We start from the raw sequence: 15235 nt of genomic DNA, 5'->3' as shown, positions 1-15235 counted from the left end.
TTCTGTGTGTGTGTGTGTATGTGTTGGCCATGAGGACGGCATGCCTGCTGGCAGTTTGAGTTCTTAACCACAGTGGAACATGTGGTGTAGGGCTAGCATCTCCCAGTTACCATGGTGTCATACACAATGTGAAATGTCCACTTCAGCTTAGACTGGGCTGCTAAACAGCCGTTAATTACCTCAGCAGATTACTGCCAAAACACATTACTCATGACCATTGAGCTAGACCTATATTACCTGGGCCTAATGGTTACTAAGGATCATATGAATTATGGTTACTATGGATCCTACAATCATGGTTACTATGGATCCTGGTTACTATGGATCCTGGTTACTATTCTTTATGGTTACTATGGATCCTGGTTAATATTAATACATAATATGCCATTTAGCAGACGCTTTTATCCAAAGCGACTTACAGTCATGCGTGCATACATTTTTTTTGTTTTTGTGTATGGGTGGTCCCGGGGATCGAACCCACTACCTTGGCGTTACAAGCGCCGTGCTCTACCAGCTGAGCTACAGAGGACCTGGTTACTATTCTTTATGGTTACTATGGATCCTGGTTACTATGGATCCTGGTTACTATTATTTATGGTTACTATGGATCATATGTATTATGGTTACTATTTATCCTATGGATTATGGTTACTATGGATCCTGGTTACTATGGATCCTGGTTACTATGGATCCCACAATCATGGTTACTATGGATCCTATGGATTATGGTTACCTAAGGATTATGGTTACTATGGATTACGATTACTATGGATCCTATGGATTATGGTTACTAAGGATCATATGGATTATGGTTACTATGGATCCTGGTTACTATCTACAATGGTTACTATGGTTTCTGGTTTCTATGGATTATGGTTACTAAGGATTATGATTACTATGGATTGTATGGATTATGATTACTATGGATCGTATGGATTATGGTTACTATGGATCGTATGGATTATGTTTACTATGGATCATATGGATTATGGTTACCATGGATCCTATGGATTATGGTTACTATGGATCGTATGGATTATGCCTGTTTGCCTGTGTGTGTGGGATCACACATTCTATAGGTAGTGCGTTAGCTCCCAGGGGGATACCCATCTGTAGTATGGTGTGACACCCAACATCCTGGTTGGAGTGAGTCTGATCCTGCTGGGGGAGATAGGGATTACAATGGCACTGCACTGTAGCTAAACTGTTCATATCCAATATCTTTTATATTACTACTGAATATAGGGCAATACGATGATGAATTGGAAGGTAGCTTGACATGAATAGGGCAATATGATGATGAATTGGAAGGTAGCTTGACATGAATAGGGCAATATGATGATGAATTGGAAGGTAGCTTGACATGAATAGGGCAATATGATGATGAATTGGAAGGTAGCTTGGCATGAATATAGGGCAATATGATGATGAATTGGAAGGTAGTTTGGCATGAATATAGGGCAATATGATGATGAATTGGAAGGTAGTTTGGCATGAATATAGGGCAATACGATGATGAATTGGAAGGTAGCTTGACATTTATAGGGCAATATGATGATTAATTGGAAGGTAGCTTGACATGAATATAGGGCAATATGATGATGAATTGGAAGGTAGCTTGGCATGAATATAGGGCAATATGATGATGAATTGGAAGGTAGCTTGACATGAATATAGGGCAATACGATGATGAATTGGAAGGTAGCTTGCCATGAATATAGGGCAATATGATGATGAATTGGAAGGTAGCTTGGCATGAATATAGGGCAATATGATGATGAATTGGAAGGTAGCTTGACATTTATAGGGCAATACGATGATGAATTGGAAGGTAGTTTGACATGAATATAGGGCAATATGATGATGAATTGGAAGGTAGCTTGGCATGAATATAGGGCAATATGATGATGAATTGGAAGGTAGCTTGGCATGAATATAGGGCAATACGATGATGAATTGGAAGGTAGCTTGGCATGAATATAGGGCAATATGATGATGAATTGGAAGGTAGCTTGGCATGAATATAGGGCAATATGATGATGAATTGGAAGGTAGCTTGGCATGAATATAGGGCAATATGATGATGAATTGGAAGGTAGCTTGGCATGAATATAGGGCAATATGATGATGAATTGGAAGGTAGCTTGACATTTATAGGGCAATATGATGATGAATTGGAAGGTAGCTTGGCATGAATATAGGGCAATATGATGATGAATTGGAAGGTGGCTTGGCATGAATATAGGGCAATATGATGATGAATTGGAAGGTAGCTTGGCATGAATATAGGGCAATATGATGATGAATTGGAAGGTAGCTTGACATTTATGTATCTTGTAGACATACTGCCATACAGGTAATAGCATCCTCCTTCATGTAGCCTAGTACAGATACCCAACTCACTGTCATTGAAAACAGTTACGCTTTCATTTACTACGGCAATCTATAAAAATGTAGTTTTTATGGAAATACTAAAAGAACATCACAGAGGGCTTGGGTAAAACCTTCTCCCTGTCCTCCATCTCTGCAGTGACATTTACATTTTACATTTACGTCATTTAGCAGACGCTCTTATCCAGAGCGACTTACAGTTAGTGAATACATATATATATATATATATATATATATAATTTTATTTTATTTTTTTCTTCTGGCCCCCCGTGGGAATCAAACCCACAACCCTGGCGTGCTGCGCTGCTCTATCAACTGAGCTACATCCCTGCGGCCATTCCTCCCTACCCTGGACGCGCTGGGCCAATCGTGCGCCGACCCATGTCTCCCGGTCGCGGCCGGCTGCGACAGAGCCTGGATTCGAACCAGGATCTCTAGTGGCACAGCTAGCACTGCGATGCAGTGCCTTAGACCACTGCGCCACTCAGGAGAGGGGAAGTCCAGTTTATTGAACACAAGGTTTTCACCCTGCCGTCGATTGATGTCTGTAATGACAGCAGGTTGAATTTACATGGGGTCATGCTATCCTGCTGTTGTATGATCCATGTTTTCCTGTCAGTGTGTGTGTGTGTGTGTGTGTGTTTTTAGCCGGCCTGGGGGGCTGCAGAGAAAGGGGAGTAAGGAGCCAGATTAGGCTGTGATGGTTCCAACCTGTAGTTAATAGTCTGATCTGAAGCTGTGACGGTTCCAACCTGTAGTTAATAGTCTGATCTGAAGCTGTGACGGTTCCAACCTGTAGTTAATAGTCTGATCTGAAGCTGTGACGGTTCCAACCTGTAGTTAATAGTCTGATCTGAAGCTGTGACGGTTCCAACCTGTAGTTAATAGTCTGATCTGAAGCTGTGATGGTTCCAACCTGTAGTTAATAGTCTGATCTGAAGCTGTGACGGTTCCAACCTGTAGTTAATAGTCTGATCTGAAGCTGTGACGGTTCCAACCTGTAGTTAATAGTCTGATCTGAAGCTGTGACGGTTCCAACCTGTAGTTAATAGTCTGATCTGAAGCTGTGATGGTTCCAACCTGTAGTTAATAGTCTGATCTGAAGCTGTGATGGTTCCAACCTGTAGTTAATAGTCTGATCTGAAGCTTTGATGGTTCCAACCTGTAGTTAATAGTCTGATCTGAAGCTGTGATGGTTCCAACCTGTAGTTAATAGTCTGATCTGAAGCTGTGATGGTTCCAACCTGTAGTTAATAGTCTGATCTGAAGCTGTGATGGTTCCAACCTGTAGTTAATAGTCTGATCTGAAGCTCTGACGGTTCCAACCTGTAGTTAATAGTCTGATCTGAAGCTGTGACGGTTCCAACCTGTAGTTAATAGTCTGATCTGAAGCTGTGACGGTTCCAACCTGTAGTTAATAGTCTGATCTGAAGCTGTGACGGTTCCAACCTGTAGTTAATAGTCTGATCTGAAGCTGTGACAGAGGTCCAGAGATAATTGCAGACACCTGTGATAATCTGAAGTACCGAAAAAGGCCACTAAAATAAAATAAAATAAACTTTGTAAGTTTCCAAATTCTGGTAGTTACCAGACATGTTCCCCCCACATTCTGAAATTGCATTTTTGCCCCCCCAGTTTTATCATAGGAATGTGATACAAAACGAGTCAACGGTGTGCTTTAGGACCATGCGGACGCCTCCCATCTGTAGGGTAGGCTGTTTGGAGTGTTTATCCGACTGGATTAAAATATATATATATATATATTTATGTCCCCCCCGACTTCTAAAACCAAAGCTGCGTCCCTGGTTACCAGTAATATGCCCTCCCTTTGCAACTGTATTCCATACTATACATGTCTTCATACTAAGGGATATGCTAATGTTGATTTAGAACAGAGCGATCGCCACAAACCGCTGCACATGGTTCATTATTTCCAGAGAATGTACAGTGTTCTCTTTTGTCACTAACTTATCAACATACGTTGCCCCGGGGGAGTTGGGTCAACTATCAGGAACTCGGATCAGGCCCTTCATTGTTTTATTTCCCTGTTTAACTTATGTTGCAGATAAAATGTGATGTACAGCAAACTAAGGGTAAAAAGACTGATGTAATCCTTGGTTTACGCATGAATTGTCTGAGAAATTACAGGAAATAAATGTAGCTTGGGCTAAGGCTAGATGGACTGATTCTACCTCTGACTGGCAGTCCTTCGGACATTTGAGAAATAGATGTGTATCACTGGTTAGAAAAGCAAAATCAACGTATTTCTTGAATTGTGTATCGGAGAGTGGTGGTAATCCAGCCAATTTCTGGAAAGTGGTCAAATCTTTTAAACCAAACTCCACCCCCTCGTTGCCCCAGCAGGTTTTGATCCCAAGTTTGTGATGCTTTTAATAACCATTTTGCTTCAACTGGTTTGAACCAGTTTGAAAGAATCATCTCTGAACATTCATCTCATCCCACTAGAGGGAGCCCTTTAGTCACCTCAGAACAGATCGTGGACAATGACGCACTAACAGACTCACATACTTTATTTTAATTTCAACCCTTTGATGTCTATGAGTTCTACTAAGTTATTTGCTAAAGATTGATGTTAAATCCATAGGGGCTGATTCACTTGATCGCTTCTTACTGCAGTACAGATTGATGTTAAATCCATAGGGGCTGATTCACTTGATCCCTTCTTACTGTGTACATATTGATGTTAAATCCATAGGGGCTGATCCCTTCTTACTGCAGCTCTCTAACCCACTACTTCCAGAACCACTGATCTATATTTTTTACTTGACAATTTTTCTGGTGTTATACCTAAGATCTGGAAAGTGGATGTCTTCCCCCTGCATACAGATCCTTCTGACTTAGATAACTACTGTCCAATTTCCAGAATATCTTGCCTTTCCAACGTTTTAGAATCCCTGACTAACTTTCAGCTAATAACTTTTTAAACTTCTCACTCTATTCTTAATGTGCACCAATCTCACTCTATTCTTAATGTGCACCAATCTCACTCTATTCTTAATGTGCACCAATCTCACTCTATTCTTAATGTGCACCAATCTCACTCTATTCTTAATGTGCACCAATCTCACTCTATTCTTAATGTGCACCAATCTCACTCTATTCTTAATGTGCACCAGTCTCACTCTATTCTTAATGTGCACCAATCTCACTCTATTCTTAATGTGCACCAGTCTCACTCTATTCTTAATGTGCACCAGTCTCACTCTATTCTTAATGTGCACCAGTCTCACTCTATTCTTAATGTGCACCAATCTCACTCTATTCTTAATGTGCACCAATCTCACTCTATTCTTAATGTGCACCAATCTCACTCTATTCTTAATGTGCACCAATCTCACTCTATTCTTAATGTGCACCAATCTCACTCTATTCTTAATGTGCACCAATCTCACTCTATTCTTAATGTGCACCAATCTCACTCTATTCTTAATGTGCACCAGTCTCACTCTATTCTTAATGTGCACCAATCTCACTCTATTCTTAATGTGCACCAGTCTCACTCTATTCTTAATGTGCACCAATCTCACTCTATTCTTAATGTGCACCAATCTCACTCTATTCTTAATGTGCACCAATCTCACTCTATTCTTAATGTGCACCAATCTCACTCTATTCTTAATGTGCACCAATCTCACTCTATTCTTAATGTGCACCAATCTCACTCTATTCTTAATGTGCACCAATCTCACTCTATTCTTAATGTGCACCAATCTCACTCTATTCTTAATGTGCACCAATCTCACTCTATTCTTAATGTGCACCAATCTCACTCTATTCTTAATGTGCACCAATCTCACTCTATTCTTAATGTGCACCAATCTCACTCTATTCTTAATGTGCACCAATCTCACTCTATTCTTAATGTGCACCAATCTCACTCTATTCTTAATGTGCACCAATCTCACTCTATTCTTAATGTGCACCAATCTCACTCTATTCTTAATGTGCACCAATCTCACTCTATTCTTAATGTGCACCAATCTCACTCTATTCTTAATGTGCACCAATCTCACTCTATTCTTAATGTGCACCAATCTGGTTTTAGACCTGGACATAGCACAGTTTCAGCCACTATGCTTGTTTTAGATGATGTGTTAAATTGTTTGGATCATTAAAAAAAATTGCGCTGCCTTATTTATAGACCTTTCCAAGGCCTTCGATACCGTTGACCATCACATTCTCATTCAAAAGTTGGCTGAAATAGGCCTGGGTTTGAAAATTATCGGTCAGGCAGTACTCAATGTGTTATCTCTGACGGTGTTAAGTTTAGTTTTCTGGATATGACAAAAGGTATACTGCAGGGGATGGTATTGGAACCGGTTCTTTTCACGATTTATATAAATAGTATTGGCCTATCTGTTAAAACTTGTAATATTAATCTGTATGCAGATGACACTGTTATGTACCCCGTTGCCCCAACTGTTGACCGGGCAATGTTAGAGCTGCAATGTGACCTTGTTACCTAACAGAAAGCCCTGGTTGGTTTAAAACTTGTACTTAACGTGGGCAAGACTAAATACATGTTGTTCTCTAGTTCTCACAAGAATGTTTCAGATGTTTCAGATGGACTATATATTTATTAATTGGATGGTTCTCTCATTGATCGGGATTCCCGCCTACAAATATCTGGGCATCTGGATTGACAAACACTTGCTGTTTAAAAAACATATGGATGAGCTAGTTAAAAAGCTAAGATTTAAAGTGGGCTTCTTATTTAGAAATAGATCTTGCCTCTCCCTAAATAGCAGGAAGCAGATTGTACAGTCGACTTTCCTGCCAGTTCTTGATTGTGGTGACTCCATTGACCAGAATGCAGCATCCACTACTCTTAAACCATTGGATGCTGTCTACCATAGCGCCCTTCGCTTTATCACAGGTGACAGTTTTAATACTCACCACTGCATCCTGTATCAAAAGGTTGGCTGGACCTCATTAAAGTCCCGTAGATCAATTAATGACTCCCTTTTTGTTTACAAAGTCATACTACACAAGCTTCCAACTTACCGACCTTCATTGCTAATGTACAAAATTATGAGATACTAAACCGGTTCACAGGGTTGGTTAATTCTTCAGATCTACAGAGATACTGAGTCTCTCTCTCTCTCTCTCTCTCTCTCTCTCTCTCTCTCTCCCTCTCCCTCTCCCTCTCCCTCTCCCTCTCTCTCTCTCTCTCTCTCTCTCTCTCGTATAGGAGCTCAGACTCTGACGGAGCGTTCGAGACACCAGAGTCGACCACCCCGGTCAAGTCCCCCACCGAGACAGGCCCTCATACCCAGCTGCAGACCTCAGAAGACACCGGTGAGAGAGACTCGTGCACATGCACGTACACCACGGAGAGAGAGAGAGAGAGAGAGAGAGAGAGAGAGAGAGAGAGAGAGAGAGAGAGAGAGAGAGAGAGAGACAGAGAGAGAGAGAGAGACAGAGAGAGAGAGAGAGAGAGGGAGAGAGACAGAGAGAGAGAGAGAGAGAGAGAGAGAGAGAGAGAGAGAGAGAGAGAGAGAGAGAGAGAGACAGACACACAGAGAGAGAGAGAGAGAGGGGGGGAGACAGACACACAGAGAGAGACAGAGAGAGACAGAGAGGGAGAGAGAGAGAGAGAGAGAGAGAGAGAGAGAGAGAGAGAGAGGGAGGGAGAGAAGAGGAAGGTTTAGAGTACCCTCTGCTGGTGACTACTGGTACTCCAATCAAAGAGGTTTTCTCTGTTCAGTCAGACCAGCATCACTGAGCTACAAAAAAACAACCCATGGAGGTCTGGATTTGGAGTCACCCTCAAAATTAAAGTCGAAAACCACACTACAGGCTGATCCAACTTTGATGTAATGTCCTTAAAACAAGTCAAAATGAGGCTCAGTAGTGTGTGTGGCCTCCACGTGCCTGTATGACCTCCCTACAACGCCTGGGCATGCTCCTGATGAGGTGGTGGATGGTCTCCTGAGGGATCTCCTCCCAGACCTGGACTATAGCATCCGCCAACTCCTGGACAGTCTGTGGTGCAACGTGGCGTTGGTGGATGGAGCGAGACATGATGTCCCAGATGTGCTCAATTGGATTCAGGTCTGGGGAAAGGGCGGGCCAGTCCATAGTATCAATGCCTTCCTCTTGCAGGAACTGCTGACACTCCAGCCACATGAGGTCTAGCATTGTTTTGCATTAGGAGGAACCCAGGGCCAACCGCACCAGCATATGGTCTCACAAGGGGTCTGAGGATCTCATCTCGGTACCTAATGGCAGTCAGGCTACCTCTGGCGAGCACATGGAGGGCTGTGCGGCCCCCCAAAGAAATGCCACCCCACACCATGACTGACCCACCGCCAAACCGGTCATGCTGGAGGATGTTGCAGGCAGCAGAACGTTCTCCACGGCGTCTCCAGACTCTGTCACGTCTGTCACATGTGCTCAGTGTGAACCTGCTTTCATCTGTGAAGAGCACAGGGCGCCAGTGGCGATTTTGCCAATCTTGGTGTTCTCTGGCAAATGCCAAACGTCCTGCACGGTGTTGGGCTGTAAGCACAACCCCCACCTGTGGACGTCGGTCCCTCATACCACCCTCATGGAGTCTGTTTCTGACCGTTTGAGCAGACACATGCACATTTGTGGCCTGCTGGAGGTCATTTTGCAGGGCTCTGGCAGTGCTCCTCCTGCTCCTCCTTGCACAAAGGCGGAGGTAGCAGTCCTGCTGCTGGGTTGTTGCCCTCCTACGGCCTCCTCCACGTCTCCTGATGTACTGGCCTGTCTCCTGGTAGCGCCTCCATGCTCTGGATACTACGCTGACAGACACAGCAAACCTTCTTGCCACAGCTCGCATTGATGTGCCATCCTGGATGAGCTGCACTACCTGAGCCACTTGTGTGGGTTGTAGACTCCGTCTCATGCTACCACTAGAGTGAAAGCACCGCCAGCATTCCAAAAGTGACCAAAACATCAGCCAGGAAGCATAGGAACTGAGAAGTGGTCTGTGGTCACCACCTGCAAAACCAGTCCTTTATTGGGGGTGTCTTGCTAATTGCCTATAATTTCCACCTGTTGTCTATTCCATTTGCACAACAGCATGTGAAATTTGTCAATCAGTGTTGCTTCCTAAGTGGACAGTTTGATTTCACAGAAGTGTGATTGACATGGAGTTACATTGTGTTGTTTAAGTGTTCCCTTTATTTTTTTGAGCAGTGTATATATATATGTTGTGGCAGATCAGGGGGTTGGGTCAAGACGTTTACACAGATCAGACACGGACAGAGTATGATTAGCTCGGTTTCCAGGGTGTTTATTAATAAAATAATCAAAAGGAAAAGGTTAGGTCTCCCCCATGAGATCCTCTCCAGGATACCATCTCCACCTACACGGCAGTTACCTTACTTCCCCCAGTCCTCTGCCCTTCTGGCAGCTTTATGGGCCTTGCACAGCTGGTGAGCAATCCGCCCTTAATTACCCACCAGCTCCCAATCAGCCCCCAATTAGTCCTGTCTGGGAGCCCGTCGAGACCTGGCACGTCCAGCAGATGGAGCCACCTCCTCGTGATGTATTATCCATCTGTTACCAGGCCTCGACGAGTCTCCCCCTGGTGACTGACCTGCTGCATGCCACTATCTATCTATCTATCTATCTATCTATCTATCTATCTATCTATCTATCTATCTATCTATCTATCTATCTATCTCTCTATCTATCTATCTCTCTATCTCTCTCTCTATCTATCTATCTATCTATCTATCTATCTATCTATCTATCTATCTATCTATCTCTCTCTCTCTCTCTCTCTCTCTCTCTCTCTCTCTCTCTCTCTCTCTCTCTCTCTCTCTCTCTCTCTCTCTCTCTCTCTCTCTCTCTCTCTCTCTCTCTCTCTCTCTCTCTCTCTCTCTCTCTCTCTCTCTCTCTGACAAACACACAACGAACAAGCATCAGAATAATGTAATTTCTCTCTCTCATTCTTACACCATATATGGATTGTGTCATCATGAGTATATAATACCTATCATTTATATTGCTCTGTTCCTCCAGGTCTTGGCTGTGACTCTGAGGCAGACGGTGAACCCGGGTCAGAGGCTAAAGGTCACCATGGTAGCTCTCTGTCCATAGTCTTTGACGAGGACAAGCCCATAGCCGCTAGCGGAGCCTATAACCTAGACCAGCTCATAGCTGCTGCTGCAGCTGCAGAGGCCCAGAGCCGATCACTTCTAACCCGCTCTCTGAGCCTCCAGGCTGGGGAGCTAGACGGCTCCGACCCCCTAGACGGCGGAGGATCCTCCATCTCGATCGGAGACTCACGTCCCTTAGCTGAGGCCTTTAGTGTTGACAGCAGTACTGAGAGCGCTCCAGGGACCCTCCGCAGACCCTCCAAGAAGGGGCCTCTCCTCCCCGGCGGCACCCTGAAAAAGAAGCCTCTTTCCAGGCAGAGCTCTAACGTAGAGAGCCCTCAACCTCCATCCTCTGGTACCACACCGGAGCTGAAGAAGAGCGCCAATCCCTCCAGAGCAGTTAGCCCCCTATTGGGCTCTGAGGATCCGCAAGTAGGAGGGGCCACAGTAGACTCCGCCCCTGGCCCTACCTCGGCCACGCCCAGTCCAGAAGGCACGCTCTGCAGAACCAGGAAGCCATGTGTGGAAAGCCCCACCCCTCTCATTGAAGAGACCAATCACACTAGCCCAGAGACAGATAGCCAACTTATCCTGGCCCCTACTTCTATTCTGACCACGACCCAGGCTATCTCTATACCTTTCCAACAGGAGGACACCCCCATCTCCGTGCCAGAGGCCCCCCTAGGCAGCGAAGGCTCTCCCCCCAGTGGGGCCTACAAATGGGACCCAGACAACTTTGAAAACATCGACCCGTTCAACACCGGAGGGAGTAAAGTCGCTAACTCCCCCCCGTTGGGTAGGAAAGGTGTCCCTAACTCCCCCCCGTTGGGTAGGAAAGGAGTCGTGCTGTCCATTGCTCCCAAAACCGTCGCCCCTGTCTCTAACCCTAACCCCCCAGAGCGCCCTCCTACTATCTCTAACGACGAGCCAGCTCTTCCCTCAACAAGCCCCCCTATTCGAACCTCGGGGGCGGTCAGACTGGACTTTGACTATTCTGAGGAGACCCTCGAGGAGCCTCCCAAGGCCTCTCCACCACCCAAGAAGCTGGGCAGAAAACCAGGCTCCAAGGTTAGTCTGTCATAGGGTTGCAAAATTCCGGTAACTTTCCCCAAATTCCCTGATGTTCCAGAAATCCCAGTTGGATTCCCGGAATTTTGCAACTCTAGTCCGTCATCATGTTTAGTGCTCTCCTTGGTTAGTCCGTCTTCTTGATGTTTTATGTGTACGTTTTATATTCTTGCAGATTTAAATATTAGATTTTTGTTTCGATGATTATCTTGCTGACTATGTAAAGTTACTTTGGGGTGTTTTTGAAAAGCGCTTAAAATTAATAAAATGTATCATTATTAATATGATGTATTATTATTATTATTCATATTACTAGATGCCTCTAAGGAAGCCCAGGAAGGACAACACCCCCGTCACCGTCCCCGATGACATCCCCGTCCCTAAGGCCTCCTATATCTTCGACCCCACCCAGTGGGACGACCCTAACATCAACCCGTTCGGCTCTAACGCCGGGATCCCTATCTCTCCCAAGCTGAACAAACCCTCGTATAGCTTTGACCCTGACGCCTTCCCATGCCTCAGCTGTCAACCCCTTCAAGGGTTCATCCAATAGGATGGCTGAGTTTCCGCCCAAGGCCGCCTCTGGCCCCGCCTCTTTCGAGGTGTCGGCCAATGACAATGAGGTTGATAACGATAATGATGAAGTTAGGGAGCTGGAGGACCACAACCGGAACAGACCGGCCAAGACCAAGAAGAAACCGATCAAATCGTAAGTTTGAATACCAAACCGATCCATTGCATTATTAGGTGATTATAAGTCACTTTCACGTTACCATTCGTTTAAGTGTTTATGTTTGTATGTGTAGTAGTGAATCCTTTTAGATGTGTGTGTGTGTGTGTGTGTGTGTGTGTGTGTGTGTGTGGGTGTGTGTGTGTGTGTGTGTGTGTGTGTGTGTGTGTGTGTGTGTGTGTCTGTGTGTTTTGTCATCTCTCTATCCAACTGGGGACTTGATATTGTTACACATCCACAAGAGAGAATGTGTCTGTCTGTCTGTGTCACCTTTCTGTCTCTCTGTCACCCGTCTGTCTCTCTGTCTCCTGTCTGTGTCTCTGTCTCCTATCTGTCTCGCTGTCTCCTGTCTGTCTCTCTGTCATCTGTCTGTGTCTCTGTCTCCTGTCTGTCTCTCTGTCTCCTGTCTGTCTCTCTGACTCCTGTCTCTCTGTCTCCTGTCTGTCTTGCTGTCTCCTGTCTGTCTCTCTGTCATCTGTCTGTGTCTCTGTCTCCTGTCTGTCTCTCTGTCTCCTGTCTGTCTCTCTGTCTCCTGTCTCTCTGTCTCCTGTCTGTCTCTCTGTCTCCTGTCTGTCTCTCTGTCTCCTGTCTCTCTGTCTCCTGTCTGTCTCTCTGTCTCCTGTCTGTCTCCTGTCTGTCTCTCTGTCTCCTGTCTGTCTCTCTGTCTCCTGTCTGTCTCTCTGTCTCCTGTCTGTCTCTGTCACCTGTCTGTGTGTATTCTTGTATGCCACAGGAAGTCCATGGGTTCCTCTCTGTGTTGTCTGTTGTAAGTACAGTAAAGGCAGCAGAACATTACTGTTCACTGTTTTGACCTCTAACTGTTTCTTTAATATTTTACTTTTTGTAAACATCCTACTCTCAGAGTGAGCATGTTGCCCCGTCCTGCCATCCTCACCTCCTAGGTTTGCCAATCCTGGTAACGTTCCCCAAATTCACAGGTTCTCCTGAAATTCTGGGAATCTTCCAACCAGGATTTCTGGAAAACTTGGGAAGTTTTGCAACCCTGTCCTCCTCCTTATTAACACAACTGTAACATAAAGACAACCAATTGCAGAAGCGCTACCATGCCCATCAACCAATCAGAGAAGCTCTACCATGCCCACCAACCAATCAGAGAAGCTCTACCATGCCCACGAAACCAATCAGAGAAGCTCTACCATGCCTATCTTCTTCAGTGAGCATCCTGACACATAAATGTAACATGTCTTGCACAGGTGCACCCATTCTCCAAGTGAAAGAGAACATTCACAAGGTAGTGCCTCCTCTATTGAAGGCCAACAGAGGTTAGTCGGGGCCACTGTAAGGTGCAGTATGTCTGGGGGGGTTGGTTCCAGGTTGGTTGGTTGCAGATACCTGGGGTTGTCACAATACCCGTACCGTGGAAAGGAAACTAAACATGAAGCAGACTTAATACCCGTACCGTGGAAAGGAAACTAAACATGAAGCAGACTTAATACCCGTACCGTGGAAAGGAAACTAAACATGAAGCAGACTTAATGTCTATAATGTTGGAAACACACAGATTGACATTTGTTTCTTTTGCAAGCTGCTACTGTATAGCCCACAGTGGGCGAGTTCGCTTTGCATGGCCCGGTGCCACGGCTGGGTGGAGATTTTCACTTAAGGACCAATGGAATGATCTAAAATGTGCTAACTTCGCCCACCAGGGGCACCGAGCCATGCAAAAACAAACTCACCCAATATTTTACAAAAGTAGGTTTTAAAGGACTATAGAGTGAAGTCTGCTTCAAGAGAATCTGGTATAGTAGATATCGCAATACTGGTATCATGACAGCTCTAGTTTAGACCATTTCATCTCATATCGCTAACACGCTAACTGTTGCCTAATGCAGCATTACCATGTATTTGATCTATTCCAGAACTAGCTCCTGATTCAACTTGTCAACTAATCCTCAAGCCCTTGACTACTTGAATCAGTTGTGCTAGTTCAGGGCTAAAACTAAATTGTTAAATATCTGGGGAGAGGTTGGAAACGTCTGAGGGTCTCCTAGGAGAGTTTTGAAACATCTGGGGGTCCCAGAGGAGAGTTTTGAAACGTCTGGGGGTCCCAGAGGAGAGTTTTGAAACGTCTGGGGGTCCCCGAGGAGAGTTTTGAAACGTCTGGGGGTCCCCGAGGAGAGTTTTGAAACGTCTGGGGGTCCCCGAGGAGAGTTTTGAAACGTCTGGGGGTCCCAGAGGAGAGGTTTGAAACGTCTGGGGGTCCCAGAGGAGAGGTTTGGGAACCCCAGACTAATGTATACCATCAATGTGAATCATGCCAGTTATTTTTTTTGGGGGGGCAGAAATTAACTTCCAATCTACTGTGGTTCTAGTCACATTAACGATGTACAGTTGAAGTGGGAAGTTTACATACACCTTTAGCCAAATACGTTTAAACTCAGTTTTTCACAATTCCTGACATTTAATCCTAGTAAAAATTCCCAGTTTTAGGTCAGTTAGGATCACCACTTTATTTTAAGAATGTGAAATGTCAGAATGATAGTAGAGAGAATGATTTATTACAGCTTTTATTTATTTCGTCACATTCCCAGTGGGTCAGAAGTTTACATACACTCAATTAGTATTTGGTAGCATTGCCTTTAAAATGGTTTAACTTGGGTCAAACGTTTCGGGTAGCCTTCTACAAGCTTCCCACAATGTTGGGTGAATTTTGGCCCATTCCTCCTGACAGAGCTGGTGTAACTGAGTCAGGTTTGTAGGCCTCCTTGCTCGCACACGCTTTTTCAGTTCTGCCCACACATTTTCTATAGGATTGAGGTCAGGGCTTTGTGATGGCCACTCCAATACCTTGACTTTGTTGTCCTTAAGCCATTTTGCCACAACTTTGGAAGTATGCTTGGGGTCATTGTCCATTTGGAAGACCCATTTGCAACCAAGCTTTAACTTCCTGACTGATGTCTTGAGATGTTGCTTCAATATATCCACATAATTT

General features: G+C 44.7%; 1 protein-coding gene across 1 annotated transcript in view; it reads left to right on the top strand.

Moving 5' to 3' along the window:
- Nucleotides 1-15235, top strand: part of LOC121555347 (transforming acidic coiled-coil-containing protein 2-like) — a gene marked incomplete at both ends in the record, with an annotated part of 51087 nt that overhangs the window by 27143 nt on the left and 8709 nt on the right. Inside the window, 5 exon segments of the mRNA XM_045215111.1 lie at nucleotides 7604-7710; nucleotides 10408-11552; nucleotides 11869-12068; nucleotides 12070-12261; nucleotides 13016-13048. Coding sequence (XP_045071046.1) covers nucleotides 7604-7710; nucleotides 10408-11552; nucleotides 11869-12068; nucleotides 12070-12261; nucleotides 13016-13048 — 1677 coding nt within the window.

This window comes from Coregonus clupeaformis, unplaced genomic scaffold (genome assembly GCF_020615455.1).
Source record: "Coregonus clupeaformis isolate EN_2021a unplaced genomic scaffold, ASM2061545v1 scaf0368, whole genome shotgun sequence".
In the NCBI taxonomy this organism is placed as follows: Eukaryota; Metazoa; Chordata; class Actinopteri; order Salmoniformes; family Salmonidae; genus Coregonus; species Coregonus clupeaformis.
This window is presented reverse-complemented; position numbering and strand designations above follow the sequence as displayed.